Source organism: Callionymus lyra, chromosome 8 (genome assembly GCF_982586985.1).
Source record: "Callionymus lyra chromosome 8, fCalLyr1.hap1.1, whole genome shotgun sequence".
NCBI classification, from domain to species: domain Eukaryota; kingdom Metazoa; phylum Chordata; class Actinopteri; order Syngnathiformes; family Callionymidae; genus Callionymus; species Callionymus lyra.
Genome location: NC_141825.1, coordinates 14,638,828 through 14,660,071, shown reverse-complemented (window position 1 = coordinate 14,660,071; position 21,244 = coordinate 14,638,828). Strand labels below are relative to the sequence as shown.

General features: G+C 38.8%; 1 protein-coding gene across 3 annotated transcripts in view; it reads left to right on the top strand.

Moving 5' to 3' along the window:
* Window positions 1–9,594: 9,594 nt before the first annotated feature.
* frmd4a (FERM domain containing 4A) overlaps window positions 9,595–21,244 on the top strand; it is a 64,152-nt gene continuing 52,502 nt past the window's right edge. For 2 of the 3 annotated variants that reach the window (XM_087797597.1, XM_087797596.1), the window contains exon 1: window positions 20,300–20,482. In XM_087797597.1, coding sequence (XP_087653723.1) covers window positions 20,315–20,482 — 168 coding nt within the window. In that variant the 5' untranslated portion in view covers window positions 20,300–20,314. Of the gene's footprint in view, window positions 9,825–20,299; window positions 20,483–21,244 lie in introns of those variants that run through there. The other variant, XM_087797598.1, reaches the window with a different exon arrangement.

The following is a 21,244-nucleotide window of genomic DNA, read 5'->3' as shown; positions in this document are numbered from 1 at the left end:
GCCTGCTGGTGTAACGCAATCCCACCGCAAGTCCATTGCAGCAACAGTTCAGCTCTCAAAGCAGTTAAAGAAATAAGGGCCAAGGGTTAGAAATAAACTTTGCAATCTTGCTTAATCACGTTCAGTTAAAGAAAACTCATTGAATCTTAACCTAAATGAAATAAACTTTGCAATCTTGATTAATCATGTTCAGTTACAGAAAACTCATTGAATCTTAATCTAGTTTGCAGCCTGCATTTTTATTTTGGTTCCTTTTGTGATTGAGTCTTAAGCCTTCGCTCTCAAATCTCTGAAGTTTTTAATGGATTTCATAGCCGAGGTGATTAAATGAAAGATATAATCAAGCGTACTGGTGTCAAAACTGCTTCTGCATTAATGATGTGTTTATGAAATAGTAATTCACATCCCTTGGTTTGCAGTCATTTGCATCGAACACGTTGGTAAAAGGCGGTGAATAGAAGTGACGGATGTGATTGTCAGGTGTGCGGCGCCTGTTTTGTGCTAGATTATCCTGCTGTGACGCAAATGCAGGCTTTGGTAGATGAAAAATATCTGCTCACGCTACATTTAAGAAGCCACATTTTCCCTTCTAGATCCCCAGACATGCACATGACCGGAAAAAAAAACAATCGGTTTGATCTGCAGGCTTGTTTGTAATGAGTTTGGTCATTAAGCTTCTGTTTCCCTTTAACATTGTTTGTCGGCTCAGGCATCTGTTGGTACAAACAGTAATCTCTTCTTGCTTAGAGATTCCTAACGGCCGCGATCAGCACCCATTTCCTCCTCTGCAGGACATCTGTGTCACTGGAATATATGAGATTTCATACCAGAATTTGCTGACCTATTTTGCACATTTATCCATTTTCATACATTAAATAGATGATTTGTGAGTTGGAGCTGACAATAAAGATTAGGCTGGAACACAATTTAGATTACTCACTGCATGTGGGATGGAGAAATGGGATACTCTTCATTTACTGCCACCAGGCCTATTTATTCCTCGGCGCTGGGGGCTGGGATAGAAGGAAGGTTATCTGGCCATTTTGTACACTCAAATGAGAAATATTCAAATTGCAAGTACTCCTTTTCACCCTGGTTGCTTTCGCTGAGCAGACACTGAAGAGGCGTTTTTTTTTTTTTTCTCTCTCTGAGCCAATAGAAAACAAGCTGTAATTACTTGTATTGTGTACCTTTCAAGCAGCCTTCAACCCTGCGACTAAACTTGTTTTCTGGGCTGCTCCTGGACTGGAGTGAGTAAAACACTTAAAATATTAAACAATTATATGTGTGTGGAGCAAATTAAACTGTGTCAAAATATGAACTATTAAGACATTCCGTGTTTTTGTGTGTAATGAATATTATTACAAGGATCTTGTGGTTGCAAATGTAATTGTTTTTATTTAGTAGAAATCAACGTGACTCTAAGCTGCATTAAAAGATGAAGAAATATCCTGCCATTTTTTAAAAAACCAGTCACATGACGTAAGACTGCAAAGAATTATGCTCCTGCCTCAGGCAAAAAAAAAACAAAAAACTATTAATATTCTGCTTTATATTGTTACCCTGGTGTGATTCATCACAGAACACATGAATAGATCATTATAGAGAATGTGCACTTTTCCTTTTCATTAAGATGTCCTAGAAATTATAGGTTAAAAATCATAGATATATATTTTTAATCAGGCAAGAATAGTATTCAGTAAAAGAAATGTTTTCTCTAAATTAAGGGTGGTAAAAAGAATACTTAAGTTTAATGATTTTATTATCTATTATGCGAAATGGGGTGATAAAATCATGCTCAACCATTCCTAACTAAAAAAAAAGTTTAAAAATCAAAGATATATATTTTAAAAACTGTTACTAGGTAGTAAATTTCATCACTGAATGACGGAAGCTAGCACCGTTATTGAATAGCTAAGCTAGCAAGTATAGCATTTAAATTTACTTTATTTTTAATTAAGGTTTAGGTAAAAAAACAACTTGCACGATTCCATGATTTATCATGCATTACGGGGTGATAAAGTGAGGCCCAACCAATCATAACTTAAAACCAAAAGTATACATAATATCAAATTAACCTTGCCTGCTTTTGACCTTGGCTCCTGTATTTCATTTGTCAATTGCTGTCTGTGATGTCACACAAAAAAACAGGGTTACAGGGTTTATATATTAAGATACAAAATGTATTTAGTGTATAATATAAATCATGACAATAAATTAAAATGCATAAAAACGAGACATAAAGACCTATAAAAATGAACTGTATTACTAAGACAAATCAATAGATAAATTAAGCAAAAAGTATCAACATCGTAGCATAGATTTATTCCACACATGTTGACAGTATTATATTCATTATCTGTCATTTTATGGCACCTGGGTCGAACCCATCTTGTTCCCCTATCAACGTACACAGTAACACAGCACACAGACAAGAGCTCTCACCATGAGTAAAATAGGGCACGATGGCTATCTACTAATTGGCTTTCTTCCTGGCTCGCTTGTCAAACAAAGGCTTATGGTAACATATCAGCTGGAGCAAACGCCGCCGTGCATTGTGTTGCTGTCCAGCGGTGTGCGTTCGTGGTGAGGGGTGGACACACGGAGAGCTGGCAGCTCCTTTTTCACAAGACGCCTTGAAAACATCTCACAAAGGCCGACAGTGGCATCAGGAAACGAAGCCGTGATTAAAAATGCATTCGTTCCTTGTGTAGTTTAATTGAATCTCCTCCCGCTGCACCACACGAGTGTTCTCCTCCCCCAGTTTCTCCCCCCCCCAATATATCCTCATTCCTTTCTTAATGCAAGCCCCTCAGCGAAACATCCCACCCCCTCGTCTTCGCTGGCGTCTATCTCAGGCCTCAGCTGGATGTGATTGCCTCCATCACAGATGTGCTCGCACTGTCCTTTTCAGCACTTTGCCGTCTTTCCCCAGAAGCCAAACGGCTGGTATCACGAGAGGGGGGTTGACCACAGAAGCCTCTGTGGTTTCTGAGAGCAAGACTGTGGTGTACTGTTGGGAAATAAAAAAGTCTGTTGCTTCAAACTGAGATCCAGGTTCTTGAATGTATTAGTGGGTGATACAGTTATTTTATGCAATTTACGCTCCCTCCAAAAATGCTTCTTTCACCGACTGCAAACAACTATTTACATATCTAAATGAATCTTTGTGCCAGCCTATTTCGCCTTCCACCAGGTGGATGCTGACATGATGGAAGACGCCCGACAGTCTGTCAGGACTAGCCAATCATTCGGTCTCTGCAGGGTTTCTCAAGGAAGATGCTCGGGTATTTTGTCGTATGCCTTTTTCATTACCAGTGGAAGGAGTGGAAGACACCCACTGAAACCTCTTGATGGATTATCTCGATCCAATCATATTGGATAGTGCAGAAAACAGAGATCGTGTTGGTGTTATAAAGAAGTACATCATTCAAAATGTCCAATTACAAATCGTGTTGTCACGTCCTGATCCCTGTTTGTTAAGAATATCACTCCGAATCAAGAAAGACTTTTACAGGTTTAAAAAAAAGATCTACTTGACACCTTCAAAGTTTTTAAATAGGTTAAGAGTACTTCATCATTTCGGTCACATGAAGCATTAGGAATACAGCAATTCATCGAGTTTTGGAGGCCATCATTTAATTTTTTTTTAAATTATTTGAATCATAAAGATGTCATTTTGAGATCCTTTTATTTTTATTTTTTTTAACACAATGACAAGACACTTTCATTCAGACATTTTTGTTGTATGGTTTTTGTCAAATATTTTTCAATGATAGGGTTTGGGATAGTGAAAGGGTAAGGCTTAGATTAGGGTTAGGTTTAGGGTTGGGGTTAGGGTTAGGGTTGGGTTTAGGGTTAGGGTTGGGGTTAGGGTTAGGGTTGGGGTTAGGGTTAGGGATAATTATAGGGATAAAGTTATGGTTAGGGTTATTGTTTAGGTTAGGGTTGGGTTAGGATTAGAGATAAGGATTAGTGTTAGTGTTAAAGTTAGGGTTAGGGTTAAAGTTAAGGTAAGTGTTAGGGTTATGTTTAGGGTTAGGGATAAAGTAAGAGTTAGGGTTAGGGTTAGGAATAGAGTTAGGGTTAGGGTTATGATTAGTGTTATGGTTTGGGTATGGATAGGGATAGAGTTAGGGTTAGGGTTAGGGCTAGGGCTAGGGCTAGGGTTTGGGTTTGGGTTAGGTCTAGAGTTATAGTTTGGGTTAGGGTTAGGGTTGGGTTGGGTTAGGACTAGAGTTTATAGATAAGGGTCAGTTAAGGTTAAGGTTAAGGATATGGTAAGTATTATCATTAGGGTTAGGGTTAGGATTGGTTGAGGGGTTGAGAATTTCTGATATTTACCCCTCAAAAAACAATGACAATTGTATTATGAGTGATTACATTTTTGTCTTTATATTGCAGAATACAGTGTTTTACAGAACTCTACTGTCATTGTCTTCCATTATGCTCATTGCTTTAGACAACATTTGAAAATCTAGTCAAGTCCAACTGTATTGATAAACAAATGTATGGTAATAATATTTGGGTGAAAAATGAATTTAGAAAAAAGTTGCTAATGAGCTGCAGGCAAGTCGTCTGTAGGCTGGACCCCAGTGCAGACAACTTTAAACATTTGCTCCAGCACATGGTGATCCTACTTAGGTTAAGAGGGTTTTCAAAATCTCATAAATGAATAAACCGGAAGCAGTGGTAAGGACAATATGACCTGCTAACAGAGGTGATGTGGAAATACTTACAAGCAAGAGTCAGATCTACAGCGAGCTGAAACAACGAGCAAAAAAACCAGCTCAAGCTGTCATGTGCAGCAGAGGTTAATGAAGCAATCAGAGCGTTTAGCTGTCGACCCTCTGGGAGAGGTTTAGTCTGGCAATCCTGGAATTAGAAGATCTTAGCGCTGAAATTTAAGGAATTCCTTTCCGTTTCAATATCCCAGATTAAAATATTTGAACAATACAAATCAGTCCAGGTTATTTGGTCTAGGACTGGGCACTTTTCATGCTCCGTCATCTTCATCGTTAATCTATTGAATTGTAATCTGGGTTTAATATTTCAAGACTATTTCAAGCAGGCCATTATCATAAATCTGAATGTCCATGTTCATGAAATATGGGATGATCCTTTTTTATTTCATTTTCACACTGTGATTTCATCTGGTCCACCTCACACTGGCAAGCTTTTAGTCGACAGGATTGTATAATTCAAAGCACATTTGGTATTCAGCGAGTCAAATTGCTCGTCTAGTGCCATTCACGTCAGCCGCGGCTCCATAATAGAGCCATGATTGGCACATTTCACTGATGTATTCTTGCTACATTACGGCACGGATGGCTGTATTAAGTGACTGGAGACGTGACGTAAACGTCTCTTCAAGTCTTACTTTAATTTAATGAGTGGGACCAACATCTTACATCAAGAGGGGACGAGTAGGACATTTCATTTATCAAGTGTAGTTGAGAGGCTTTCTGGTGTACTAAATATTCATGTTTAAGTAGAACATACTGTAGCAGTTGACTCTCCGTTACTCCCCCCAAACAACAAGAGAATAATACCCTCTATCTGAACCCTAAGTACTAAACAATTTAATTACAAAATTGATGATGATGATGGAGTTAATTATAATGATGAAGGTGATGATAATGATGAACGTGATGATAAAGATAATGATGATGATGATGAGGGTGATGATAATGATGAAGGTGATGATGTTTATGATAATGATGAAGGTGATGATAATGATAATAATGAAGGTGATGATAAAGATAAGGATGATGATGATGATGATGAAGGTGATGATAAAGATAATGATGATGATGATGATGATGATAATGATGAAGGTGATGATAAAGATAATGACGAAGGTGATGATAAAGATAATGATGATGATGATGATAATGATGAAGGTGATGATAATGATGATGAAGGTGATGATAATGATAATGATGATGATGATGATAATGATGAAGGTGATGATGAAGATGATGATGATAATGATGATGATGATAATGATGAAGGTGATGATAATAATGATGATAATGAAGATGATGATGATAATGATTAAGGTGATGATGATGATGGTGACAATGATGATGATGAAGATGATAGGATGATGGTGATGATAATGATGAAGGTGATGATAATGATGATGATGATAATAATGATAATGATAATGATGAAGGTGATGATAATGATGATGATGATGATATTGATAATGATAATGATGAAGATGAAGATGAAGATGATAATGATAATGAAAATGATGAAGGTCATGATGATAAAGATGATGTTGAAGGTGATGATGATGGTGATGATAATGATGGTGTAATGATGATGATAGGGGCAATCATGATGATGATGATGATGATAGGGGCAATCATGATGATGATGATGATGATGAAGATGATAATTATGAAGGTGATAATGATAATTTTGATGATAATGATGATAATGATAATGATGAGGATGAAGGTAACGATAATGATAATGATGATGATGATGATAATGTTAATATTGGAGGCGATGATAATGATGATGGTCATAATGATGAAGGTCATGATAATGATGAAGGTCATGATAACGATGATGATGATAATGATAAAGGTCTGAATCAGCAGACGTGATGTTTAAAAAGCTTTTATTTGAATATAAATATAAATGTGTTTTATATGCAATGATTAAAGTCAGAAATAACACACTGGCATATGGAGGGAAAAAATATACTTTCTTAATCACAAGAATGTGCTGATACTAGGTTGTATGACACATCACCTCGCAGATGTTGAACATGTGAGAGTCACAGTAAGACCAGCACAGCCCGTCCATATGTTCTGCCAATTACTTCCCAAACTACAAGTGGATCACAAGAAAGCCACACAAAGGCGCTAATATCAGAAGCAATCTGCTGCTCCTCCATTGGTCTTATTGCAGCGCAGCGAGGAACCAGCCCCCTGCAGAGAAGTCATCATGATTGGCTGAGGCGGGAAGCACACTTATCTGAATGTCTCCTGAGAGACGATGACATCATCCAGATCACTTGATAGTCGACTAAAATCACTTTACTAACCTGTTAAGATAAAAAAAAAGCAGCAGATTTTGTTGTTTGTGCATCAGTGGACGCACACAGAGACCCTCAGGCCGGAGGGCGTCAGCATGAACAGGATCAGGATGAATCAGGCAGCCGAGGGCCGAGACGGACCGAGTTATCACAATAAATTAAAGCCAACAACTTGACTTGAAACACTCGGGGAAAAACACGGAGAAGTAAAAAAAAAAAAAAAAATCCTCCAGATGTTTACTTTGATCCTCCTCATTAGCATCTGTAATGATCCCTGTGTGGAAGTGTGTCTCGTCAGTTCCATCCCGACAAACACCAGGTGTGAGGAAACAACAAATCTTCGCTGCTCATTTCTATTTCATGATTTCAGCTCCTACTGTATATTGGATTTGTTAGTTTGGTTTTTATCGCCGACTGAAAATCTCGTGTTGACTGAAATGGGTCAACGTGCGTCTCGCCCGTGGCGGTAGAAACGTGCAGATTTTGTTTGTTTGGCAGCGCGAAAACGAGGAAGAAAATCCCGTTCATCATTGAGTTGGAAAGATTGTTTTATATTAAAAACTGATAGAGAGACTTGCTATGAGGTTTTTTCTATCACCTTATTGAAATACTGCATCTTAAGGTCAAAGGTTTTGACAGATTGTTGCTTATCTTACAGCATAGTCTTTACACCTTTAAATTAATATAATTGTGTTTTTTGGTTTTAGTCATTAGTGAGGTACAACTGAGAAACAATACAGCGGTCATTCCACAAAACAGGTGCCTTGTAAGTGAAATGTTTTCACAAAAATGTTAAAATTGTATTTATAGGTACCAAAACTATAAATTTAGGTACCAAAACTGTAATTTTAAGAACCAAAACTGTAAATTTAAGTACCAAAACTGTACATTTAGGTACCAAAACTGTAATTTTAAGAACCAAAACTGTAATTTTAAGAACAAAAATGCAATTTTAAGAACCAAAACTGTACATTTAAGTACCAAAACTGTAATTTTAAGAACCAAAAACTTACATTTAAGTACCAAAACTGTACATTTAAGTACCAAAACTGTAATTTTAAGAACCAAAACTGTAAATATAAGTACCAAAACTATAAATTTAAGTACCAAAACTGTACATTGAAGTAACAAAACTGTACATTTAAGTACCAAAACTATCAATCTAAGTACCAAAGCAGTATATTTAAGTATCAAAATTGTCATTTTAAGAACCAAAACTGTTAATTTAAGTACAAAAAAATATTAATTTAAGTACAAAACCGTAAATGCAAGTACCAAAACTGTTAATCTACATACCAAAACTGTAAATTCAAGTAACACTTAATGTAATAGAGATAAGTATTATGAGGCATCTTTTGGAGCAGAATTGATGAATAAATACACCCTTTCATATCTCACTTACTTTAGAAGCCTTCAATAAGAATGTTAAATATATAAAAGTATAAATCTTCACATTGACTTTTGCTATTTCTTTGTTTTCTTTTCTCAAAATGAAACCCAAACAGACCTGATGCACCCGAACGTGTCACATTATTGAACACTGGCCTCCAACATTAGACCCCAAGCCTATAAATAGACACTTAATGTACTGATGTAGGCCACAGCCACATATCTGGATGCAAGCCAGCGTATTGAATAAATAATGCTCGCTAGGATCACTAAAGATTTTCTCTTCCATCTATGTGCTGCTATAGTGGACTTCAGATGTTACATGCGTCACTTGCAGCTGAGAAGCTGTGGCCGGTTTAAAGAAAAACTGAATTTTTAATTAACTTAATTGCCAATTTTAATTGGCAGAGTTGTAGTTTTACGTCCAGTGGTGAGTTGAGTCCAACTCTCTGTCCGTGACCTCCTCACACATCTGCCGAAAATTTGCAGATCCACTTTAGTTAATCAGCTGACAGCAGCATCGACGGGCAAAATGAGCCGTCATTGAGTGATGATGTGAATATGACAGTAAGTCAGTGGATGCAGCTGTAACTCATGAGACCACTAGCTTTAATGGTGAAGACCGGCCGCCGCCTCCGTGATGATGAACTGCAACGCAGGAAAAAATAATATCCATCCAATTTCTTACACATAAACGGTTTAACAAGAGATATTTTCGAGGAAAGTAAAAACGTGATGGGAGCGACTATATTCTCCATCTCTTGAGCCAGAGCTGGGATTTTAAAGATAATCTCACTACCAGATGGCAAAAAACATCCCATATTCCTTTTGAGGTTCTCCCCCCCCCCCCGAACACACACACACCCTGTAAGGGATGTGTATTTGTGTGAGGAAAAACGCACACAATCATTTTTGTGAGTCACGTGACAAGCGCTTGAATGCTAATAACGGAGGTGACGTCACTTTAATCTGACCTGGTTAAGCCCCCAACTGAAGGAGGAGGAGGAGGAGGAGGAGGAGGGAGGAAGAGAGAGGAGAGAGACAAAGCACACTCCCACTAACACACTCATTCAAGCTCATGAGCGGCAGAGTGGAGCCGAGCGGGAATGGAGAGTTCTTGGGCTGAGAGGGACGGAGAGTAGTGACTGGTGTTGGGACGACTCAGCTACTCTTCTTGTTGTTCCTCACAAAAAACACACCCACGCCCCGGGGCTGGCGTGGATTTCCAGCTGCAAGGCTGGACGGGACACCCACGACACCCTCACATGCTCTCACTTTGGATCGTACCATGGTGGTCCAGGAAGCTGTGACGCCCGGGAGGACCCGCCGGATGATGCTCAAGCTGCCGGTCGGGACTCTACGGAGGAACAGCGGCGAGAGGGTAAGACTCTCCTGGATCTCACTTTCCCCAACCCACCTTCTCCCCCTCCTGTGAGTGGGGATTTAGCATACGTTCCTTGGATTATCTGTATTAGGTTGGAAAAGTTGGTGGACGTGAGGTCAAAGGCAAAAGCTTTTAATCTCCACGCCGGACAATACTTTGTACCGTGTTGGTCCGCCTGAGTCCTTCCCGGCTCTCCGTCTGTCTCTGTCACTGCTAATGTATTCCTCTGCCATCCTTAGCCTTCGAGGCGAGAGGGAGGTCTCGCTGTGGGCTCCGGAGCGTCGCTCGCAATTAAAGAGAGACGAAAGAAGAAAAAAACCTCACACACGCTCGGCTTAAAAATCCTTTTTTTTTTTCTTTAAAAAATAAAATGTTTTATTATGCTGGATTTTGTTTTATATACATGTATACATCTATAAATTAAAAAAAAATAAAATACGGGAGAAAAGCAAAGTCCAAATTAGCTGCGAGATTAATTTAATTGGTTTTATCACGAGGGCCTCCTACGTACATTCAAAGGGCCGCAAATGGCACCCAAACCATACTTTTTCCCTAGGTCTGATAGTGACCTTTCAATCTGTTTGTTGCTTATATAAAAGAAAATGTACCAAAGTAATGCTGACGAACTTAGTTAGCATTTCAAGTTGCTCGTTTTTACTAGGGGTGTTTGATAATATCGATATGGGGTATATATCGTGGTATTCTTCTCCAGGATACAGTATTGATATTCAACAGCACTCTTTTTGTGGTTTTTCTGTTTCATTTTTGGCTTGCAAATGATATTTTATACAATTTATTTTATGGTCATTAGTTCAATACAGTGTCTAAAATAAAATTATATATATATATATATAAATATTTTTATAATCACAACGCAAATATTAACATTCATTTTTGTGTAGCAATTCAACTTTCCGCTAAAAGAACATTGAAATCCAGCAAGATTCCAATGAATACTGTGGACGAGAGGATACGGTCCACTCGGCTTTTACGACTGATGTTTTGGACATATTTTATTTTTAAAACAAATGAAAGAAGTTACGACTTTTTTAATAGTCATGTGGTCACACCAGAGGCAAGTGCTCGGACAATACTACAAAAATAATACTCTTCTTACAGTATCGCAAAATATTCCAATACATCATGATATATCGTATCAACGCTACGAAATATTACGATATATTGATATCCCTTTTGTGTTACTTATCGATACTTGGTAATACACGCCTCTATTTTTAATTAATTCAACACATTAGTGCATACATTTCATGTAACTTGTCATCATTCTGAAGGAGTGGGATTCTTGTCCAGTAGAACCTGAACGTGGAATGTTCACCTGCCATGCTGTTGGCAGGACACGCTGAAACCTGCCATTTGATTCATACCTGCCTCTCTTCCAAAGTCGTTTACTGGAAAACAAAACCGAAAGGCACGCTCCAGTTTGCAGCTGCGAGATGCTACTGGTTATTATATAAATCTCCTGATTGTCAGCTCTCTTTCAAGTCCTAAAGACACTTGCATTAGGTGCGTCAGACTTAAGGAGCCGGTCTGCAAGTGTTGAGCGTCCTTGGATTAACACTCACTCTTAACTAAGCTTGAAATGCTTTACCGAAGCTATGAAGTCAATCTTGTCTATCCTCTACACTAATCTTCATTGATTCATTGTCGATTTTGCTAGTTTGTGGGTGGCTTCTCTCCGGAAACTGACTTGAGATTTACCGAGGTTATTACATATCAACACGGAGTTGACACATGAGCGGACCGCCTGCTAAGTTTTTGACCTCATTGCGTCGTTCATAGAGGAAAAAAAAACTGTTCCAGTCGATTCATGAAAAGTTAATCAAACGCATCATGAAACCGTCATGAAGGTTCAGAAACCAACAACAAGGACAGATATACATCTCCTCTGGTAAACATTTCAATTACTCCAGCAGTTCATGGATCATCTAAGTATGTTTTCCACCGGTGTTGTGCAGTGGACAGTAGCCACGTTATTGATGAGGAAAATGGCAAAAAAAAAAATGAGAGACAATTTCTCAGTGCGACGGCTGATGGAGAGATGATTGGCTTCACGCGAAGTGCACACATTTTCATTAATTAAGAAAAGCTGAATTTCACTTTCAGAAGCGGGAGGAGGTCTCTCCTCTGATTGCATTTTCTTTCTCTTTGTGAGCGGTTCTTCCTGGAGCCGGCGGTGTGCCAGATCATCAAGTAGAGCTGATTTGAGTCGCAACGTCGGAGAGCTTTAAGCAAAAACCTGCTGAAGTGTCTTCTTATGAGGAGGGAGAATTTGTCAGATCCTTGAAAAATAAATGCATATAAGCTAACACTTCAATCTTCACACGGGTGAAAAGTAAAAAATTAAACGTTCCCTTGAGGCTTCTTTTATGATTTTCTGTAGGCCTTTAATACTTTCATGCACAGCCTTGTCCTGCTCTGACTTGTTATCGTCTCTATTCCGAAACTGTGACCAGAATTTTAAAGTCAGCTGGTTTATAGGAATTCATTCTGCGAACAAATGTCATTTATTCCAGGAAATCTGTATTTTAAAGTGAGTAAAGTAAGGTAAACATGCAGAAAAAAAGCAGGATTGATAAAACAGCAAACAATAATAAACAATTTGTAATACTAGAAAAGTACTGAAGAGAGCAAAGACCTCCTCAAAGTAGCTTATTTATGCCCATATTCTTTTATTTCCTGGTGTTTATTCACTTGTCAGGGTCAATCCCAGATGCTAAGGGGGACATCTTGAAAAGGTCAGCATTCAAACTACACAGAAAGGCTGAAGGTTGCCTTGCACTAGAAATAAACCTTGCTAAGAGGCAGGAGTCAGCACTACCACCTTAAGCAAGGTTAGCAACATATATTCCTGACTTTGATTCTTGTTCTTTAAGTCATATATTTGCTCAACATTTTGTTGATCTAACATTTGACGGCTTTGTTTAGCATTTGAAATTTCATTGTAGACCACTCGCCAACGCCTTCTTCTACACCACGTTGTAAGACATCTTCAAAAGATATGTGACGGTTCCTGTGAATCTCATTGAAATCCATTCTGTTTTTGAGTTATTTTATAAAAATACTGATTGAAGCTAATGACCTTCTTGTTAGTTTTGCTTAGAAAGCTTCAAGCTTAGATTTTAAAACTAATAATGATACAAAGCAGTTTAATATATTGATTATTAGTGATTTCAATGTTTAATAATATTAGCAAAAATTATCCTTTTTTTGTTAAAAAATCAGAAACACACAAACATGTGTCGATACACATGTTGGTTTTAATCAAAGATATATCTCTGTGACATATTTACAAACACATGTTCGTGACGCTTGAGCTTTAAATACAAAAAATCAGCTTCAATCTTTTGCAGAGAGCGACAAATCAGATTATAGATTGATTGTGTTCCACGTTCTCGTGTGGAAGTGATTAACCACTTCTGTTTCGCTTTGTCTTGTCGCTCATGTAATAGAGATGAATTGTGTTTTCTGCACTTTCCAGATGGATGAGTAGAACATCTTCATGAAACAGCCTTAGAAACATTTTCGCGAAGACGCCTCGACAATCAATAAAATGAAAACAAAAAAAACCTTCAGTATAATTTCAGGATTAATCTCCCAGTTGGTGCTCACAGTTTAAGAAGCTTCTTATGAAGGATGTTTTCTGTTTAGATTACCTCTGTGTCTGCTTTGAATTAAGATTACGTTCAGTTATCTCAGCATCAGGTTAATCTCATCATGCTTTCTCGGCATCAAAAACAATAACAGAGATAGTGTGTCTGCCAGCGTCGGGGGGGGGGAAGGTCGGAGCTTTTTCTTACCCGCACAAACATGTTGTCAGCCTCACCGCAGGGGGGCGAGTGGGGAAGCAAGTAGAGGAGGGGGGGATCTTTGACGATGTGAACTTTACACACACATGAGCTGAATAGCGAAAAGACAATAGCTAAGTGTAATTTACCACGACGAGCGTGGAAGCCAGGCGAGACAGGAATACTAATCAATTCAAACCTTTAAAAAAAAGTCTGGTTTAAAACCAATCGGAGAGAAGGTCAGCACCAGACTCAGGTGGACGCAAACGCTCGTCTGGAGATGTCATTATCTCAAACATTAAAGTCGAGGTTCATTTACCTCGGAAAAAAATTGACGGCGAAAAAACATTAGCAACTGTCAGTTAACTAGCTTCTTCTCAGCCCGGAGGAGCGGCTTCTTTGCAACAGTATTGATTCCCATCGAGCCCCCAGGACTGTAGGTGAGAACGCTGTGGTCAGTCGGCCCAATTAGGCAGACAAAAGGGGAAGAGAAAACTGGAGTCTCCCCCCTTTTTTTTTACACCTCGTCCTGACCGGCATGAAAGGATACCACCCCCTCTTTTCTCCCCCAAGGCAGCTCCAGAAGAAGAATGTTTTGGTGAAAAAAAAAGAAAAAAGAAGAGAGAACGAGAGCGCTCAGTCCCAAATCCCCACCTTATGTCTTTCATCGCTCGGTTATTTCGACATATGGCACAGATCAGTGTCACCGTCGACATCAAACGACACCACAGAAGATTTGATCTCCAGCGTTGGTGCGTTTCCACGGCTGATATTGTCTCGCTGTGGTGAAAGTGCACTTCTGTGTCCCGCTGCCAAAACATCCACAGAGGATGAATGTAGGCGTTTGTGTGCTCCCGTTCTCAGCCCCCGCCGAACAGAGTCCTGATTATTTTAGAAAAAAAAAAAAAAAAGGGCTTGACAATGGCTGTTGATGGGAAGAAGTCTTACATTCCTTCTCAACACAACAGGATGTGGAGACCCTGAAATATCCCTAAAGTATCTCAGCCCACGCTTTACTCTTCGAACAAGGCAGTATGGGTGGAAAAAAAGTACTTGAGTGACTGGTGTTCATATCTATGATTTTAACATGTAGATATATCATTATTTTTCCCCTTATTATGAATATTTTTATGGTATTTCTTGTGGGAACTCTTGAGGATAACAAGTTTCTCCCTAGTGACCGACAATCAACGTCTTTATTTTCCCAGAGAAACTCAAAAAAAGTACCATGTTATATTTACGCACAAGTCAGTTCTTTTACTTGCAGTGTTTTGAACTGTTCTTGAACGCTTTTGCTGCCAATTTTCCTATTTATCTTCTCACTATGAACAATAAATCAATTGATAAAATGTAGGGGGAATAATAAACTGTTCAAACTGTCTCAATATGTGTGGGAATTAGCTGCTTGGCAGAGGTCTGCGCTCCCTTGAGTGCTTTTCTAGTCACGATTTATTGGTCGTGTCAGAAGACTTTTCACAAAAATTGTGGCTTAAATTTTTAAAGCACGGTGTTAAACATTAGCCAGACACCTCTTAAAATATTGAAGGCGTCATTACGCTGCTAAATAATGTGACAAGTTTACAGCACAAGGTTTATTCATTATTTAGTCTAATGTGTGATGGTGTTAAACTCAATCAGACAAGGGTCCAAATGCATTTTTTTTGGGGGGGGGGGGGTCGTGGGCCGAACAATTGTAACTGTCTTTAGACGCTAGTTTCAAATTCCCATCAACATCAATTTTACGTTTTTTCTCTTTCTAATTATTGACATCCATGATCTCTGTCTCTTATCTTATCTTCATCACCAACGTCTTTATAGGTGACTTTATCAACGTGAACACAAATCTACTTCTATTTTGAGCAAACCATCCAGCGGGCCACATGAAATGACTTAGGGTCCAGATTTTGGCCTTTGAGCCATGAGTTTGAAACCCACGGTCTACACTTTTCAGGGTTTCCCCTCTTTTTTTCAAGACAAAAAAAAAAACAATAAGTAAAATTGTCAGAAATTATGACGTCATTGGATCAAACTGTCATTTCTCAGATAATAATCAATATCCATGTTTCATTTAATAGTTTATTATATATATATATATATATATATATATATATATTTTAACTATATCTGATGTAGAAAACAAGAGCTAGAGGCTGAACACACATGCAACAAAAGACAAACACAGTTTATTGTCAGATTAATAGACTAATTAATGACTAATGGACTAATAAAATTAGGCTGCGGCAGCGGTGGGTGGGAGCTCTTGTGTTTGCACGTGTGCGAGTGTACGACAAAGAAACGCTGGAGGGAGAACGAGAAAAGGTGCAGTTCCAGTCTCTTGTTTTCCCGTGGGTGTGCTGCAGTAGCACGGTAATCCTCATTAATATTTATCCGGCGAGGCAAAGTGGAGGGAATGATTAGCTTTGGAGTGTTTCTTTCTCCTCGAGTGAGCGCACATTTTTTCGCGCGCTAACTGAACGTTTGTGTTTCACTTATTACGGCATCAAGCCCCACGAACTAGGTCAACTTCCGTCCTCCTGGGGGACACAGGGCCTACTACTACTTCAAAGGTTCTGTGTCACCATGTTTGCTTTATAGTAGTTTTAATTATTCTGGGCTCACGACACAGGGCACCGGCACTCGTTCCCCGACCGTCTCTTCTCGCTGTGGCCACATTACGTTATGTTATTGATTCTCCTGCTCGCACCTCTAACACAATCACATTAAACCAGACTGATCTGAATTGAATTTGGGCGCCGGGTCTATACATGCGTGTCACTTGCAATCTCCGTCACGGCGACACAGATGCTTGCCACCAGCATGTTAAAGCTACAGATGATTGTCTGGTGGAAGAAGCGACGACACCTGTGCACGGTAAACACCGACTTCTTTTGCCGAGGCTCCGTGTACATCAAGAGTTTGCTCTCTGTGACCCACTTCCCTCCATCGCTCTGCCACCATCTCTCTCTCTCTCTCTCTCTCTTTTCTATTTAACTTGCCTGCACTCTAGCATCACACGCCTGAGTGAAGATCAGAGAGCACGAGGAAGATGGAGAGATAGATGCAAATGTGAAGGGGGATGAAAGCAAGAGTGAGACACAGGAAGTAATGGCTCTTGACGAAAAAAATAACGGAACGCAGTCGAAGAAGATGTGGCGTTTAATCCCAAATTTGCTCTTCTTTATCTGTGTCAGGAGAAGAAATACAGGGGGATAAATGTGTGAGAAAGCAGACAAAAACATTGATACAATGTTGGTTTGTAAAAAACAAAACAGCTTTCTCAATAAAGTTAATAAAAGATGTTCAATAAAATGAACTCTCTGTAAAACTACTTCATAATGTATTGATATAAACTACTCATAAAAGATCAAGATCAGCCAATTATAAAATTATTTAAAATCATATTATTATTTTTTAGCATGTGAAATAATATAGTAATGAGCTAGATGGGACAGCAGGTGGCGTTTCTGAACTTTTAGCAGTAAGTAAGGGTGTGTATTTGGCAAGAATCTAGCGATACAGGATATATTTCGATATATTTCTGTACTGTAGGAAAGGGATATATTTTTAGTATTTTACGAATAATTTCCTCTGGTCTTGCAGTATTTATAGATCGCAAAAAATTGTCCAAACTTCAGCTCTAAAAACTGTATCCTCTTGTCCTCAGTCATCCTAGGATTTCAATTTTCTTTAACCGGCGAAGGACATTATAACTGCTGCCATCTAACGACCAGAAGTTAAATTGCAACTGTCAATATGTGCACGTTAATAATAAATTTAAAAATATATATTATGCAAATTATTTTATTCAACACACTTTCGTTATCGCTATTTTCTTACACTCCTAGTAATAAGCTTGAGGAAAAAAGGAAGCTGACGCTAAAACTTTGTCACTCCTCTGTCTCTCACCACACAGTGACACATTCTTCAAATTGTTTATGGATCCAGATTGTAATTTCGAACATCACTGACTTTATTCATCTGATTAAATGGAGACAGACGTGGACAATAGTATCAACTACTTGGTGGAAGTAACGGGAACGTGGATATACAAAATTAAATGAGAATTAGTAAAGAAAGGTCACAGTGACAAACAAGTCGCCACAATCTATGTTAAACTTCATCATCAACAACTCTATCGCCATAGTTACAGTTGACCAGCTGATGCCCCGGCGAGGTCTATTTACATCGCAGGGTCTACTTGACCTTTCCCAGAATGAAGCACGACATTTCACACACCGAGAAACCGAGAGACTGTGCAGAGAACTTCCCTGATACACCACAACAAATATTTACTCTGCTGCTAAATTACAGGCATTCAGACAGTTCTCAGCGCACGACTTTCACAGATGCGTTCTGGAAAACTTACAGGCAGGAATGCTGCACATTCCACATGTGTTTCTCAAGAGAGCACTCTGAGGCCACACAAGGCCCTGAGAACAATGTCTACTGAATAATGCTGGTAAATATAAATCCCATTAAAAGATTATTACCGCACAAACGATCTGGTGAATTATTTTTAAGGGGGGAACTGGGAATGTTTGAGCCTTTTACGGTCCAGACATCTGTGCAAAACAACCTGTAAACAATGGGAAAATCTCAGCTGGTACTAAAGCAGGTTCATTAGAAGACCATAAAAATATTCTCATGATAAAGCTTCAACTTACTCAGCTGTACAAGCTGGACCCGGAGTATTGATAGGTGCTGTTATAAATCACGGTTGACCAGGACGAGGAATGTATTAGGAACGTTGGACTGGAAAGAATTATTGTACAGTTCAGGGTTATTTCATTCTTTATTGATCAAGGCTTTCAGGGGAATTGAACAGGAACTGAAATAGTCTACTTTGACCAAAAATATTTTCCATGTAAATATAGATTTTAACGAAACTCCCGAGAGTTATTTTTTATTCAATGTAAGGGTTTCATTATTTGACCCATATAGGAACGATCATTATGATTCAACGAAGACATGAAATTGTAGCAGTGCAAACATTTTAAAGTATGCATGTGTGATTCTACTTCTGTATTATTTATTTATCCTACTGGTTTTGAAGCTACTGCTGCAGTCTCGAGGAAATCCTGTGGTTCTAGTTAGTGATGGTTTGATGAAGCTTCATGAAGTAGTATCATTATTTTCAGAGCCCACTAGATTGCAGTCTCTGCACTATTTTCTGTTCTTTTGAACAACATTATAATGAAACACAAGATGATTTTTAAACTGTTGGCGCCACCTACTGACCTCTAAACAACATGACACTGTTTCATGAAGCTTCATCAGCCCATCACTAGTTCTAGTTGTTTTGAGCAGGTTTCAATAAGTTTATAAGTTGTCTTCTCACAATCTTCTCAACATTACCAGAAAGATAGATACTTTATTGCAGAGAGATTGCAGAGAGACATAGTGGGGAAAAATACCCAAAAAACAATATTGTGCACATTTGAAAAAAGGAAAATAGGATAGAATAGCAAAGACAAGAAAAAACACGATTCAAATAATAATATTAACAGTAAAATCATGTTAGAAGAAATTGTGTTAGTGGTCTGGCAGCTCTGTCAGCTCAAAAAAATGTATTTATCAATTTCATTTTAATCTACTTATTTTATGATGGACAAATCCCCCATGCCAAGGAAGTACGATATAAAATTAGCGTAGCATATACTGTAGCATTCACTGAAAATTATTTTTATTTTATTTATTGATTTAATTATTTTAATCATCCCATTGATAGTGCACTATCTATATATGATTTTGTGGATTTAAGTTTAGCCCATAGATCACAGTTTATTATTTTTTTGATTGGATTCCTCAAACTGAACATAACAACACCAAAAGTATGTTTTTTTGTGATGTAAAGTGAAAGAATCGTCAAACTAAACTTGCTAGCTTAGCTACTTGATAACCATATCATCATTCGGAGGTGAAATTCACCAGCACATATCACTTCACCTATTTAAATCTGTAAACCTTCACTTACTCACTATTTTATGATAGAAAAACATGGGTTTTTGAAAAAGAGGCTAATTAGAAAGTTCATATTGTCAGTTACTCATGTTAAAATGTATTCTTCTCAATTTAAAATCACACCTTGATCAAATAAAAAGGCGGGAGAATATATTTTTTTAGTCTTGCACAATGGGATTGACTTATAAAACACTTTCTTCAAGGGTTTTTCCCCTTCATAATTGAAAATAGCACAAGCCCTGATGATGCAACCCCACTTTAAAGAGACAAAGAAACCACAAAAAAAGACTATTGTTTTCCTGGCGAGAGTATATCATTCTAATCTGACATCATGGCTGCTTGAGTTTGTCCAGGTGTGCTAAACTCTGCACACCCATTGATCCGTGAAAACCGAGTCGAGGGCTTTGATCTGCTGTGCGTGGACCAGAGAGCTGCAGCATGAGAGTGTGTGTCACTTTAAAAAAAAGAATGGCTATAAAGGGAGACGAGGAGAATGCACCACTTCCTTAGAGGGAATGTTTGTTTTTGTGGCGAACTGACCAGAGCACTCGCTGCTGTCCCCGGTCAACAGAAAAGCGAGTGGACGTGAGGAGGGAGAGTCACGGGGGTTCGGTGTTGGGGGGGGACTGTGCACGACCGGGACTTTAACCTTGAGCTGCTGAGCTGTAGACCGGACAAGAGGCTCTGAATCAAACTTATTCTGATGTGGACGGTGAGGTGATGGAGGCTGTTTTGCTCACTCTCGATGATGCCGTCAGTGCCAGACAAGGTCTCATGTGGACTCTCACCTCCACTGCACTCCGACGCCTCAGTGTGCACGCCAGGAATTTCCCAGGTTCACTGCACCTGTTACACACTCACAGGTGTGTGCCCAGACCAGTGTACCAGGTAGGCTTGGAACTTTTGTTGAGAGATATTGAGAGTTAAAACTGTGTTCGCTAATAGTGACCATGGATTGGTTGGAGTTTGTCTTCCCTGAGCTTATAAAGTCATTGCTAGTCTAGAGTTGTTGCTAAGGCTCCATAAAGAACCTAGTTACTAAGCTTATTATCTGCTAAGTGTTGCTATGGATATATATCAGCATGCATGTTTGGAAGTGAATGGAAAGTGCAGTCCTTGTATTTCTTTTTTTATGGTTACTCTTCCTGGACTCTTTATTCTGCTAAAAGATCCCATTTGAAAGTGTTTGTCTTTGTGATTCAGCAAAATGGCTCATCAGTATTCAAATCGTCCCATCAGAGTCTGTACTGAAGGCTTTCACTGAGGCATTAGTATTCCTCCGGCATTTCTGTACGCCGTTGGCACCGGCAGAACAAACCCAAGCGGCTCCAAAAAACCCCAACATAAAAGCTAAAATAAATTATTTGGAGTTTCACTAACTTCATCTCTCCACGGACGTCGGCTTTACTCTTCCCCTAATCACCGATCTATGATGGTTTTTTTCTCTGTTGCTCGGTGTTTGGATTTGTTTTTAGGAACCCCCGAGGAAGGACAACACAATCAGAGGAAACTGAGAGAATGTTTCTAAAACAAGTATTTCTTTCACACCACCTGCTGGTTTTAAGACGTACACACGTCTGCCAGAGAACATTCCACAACTCTGTTGAGCCATGATGTGATGAATAATAAACAACAAGTTAGTGGAGGAGT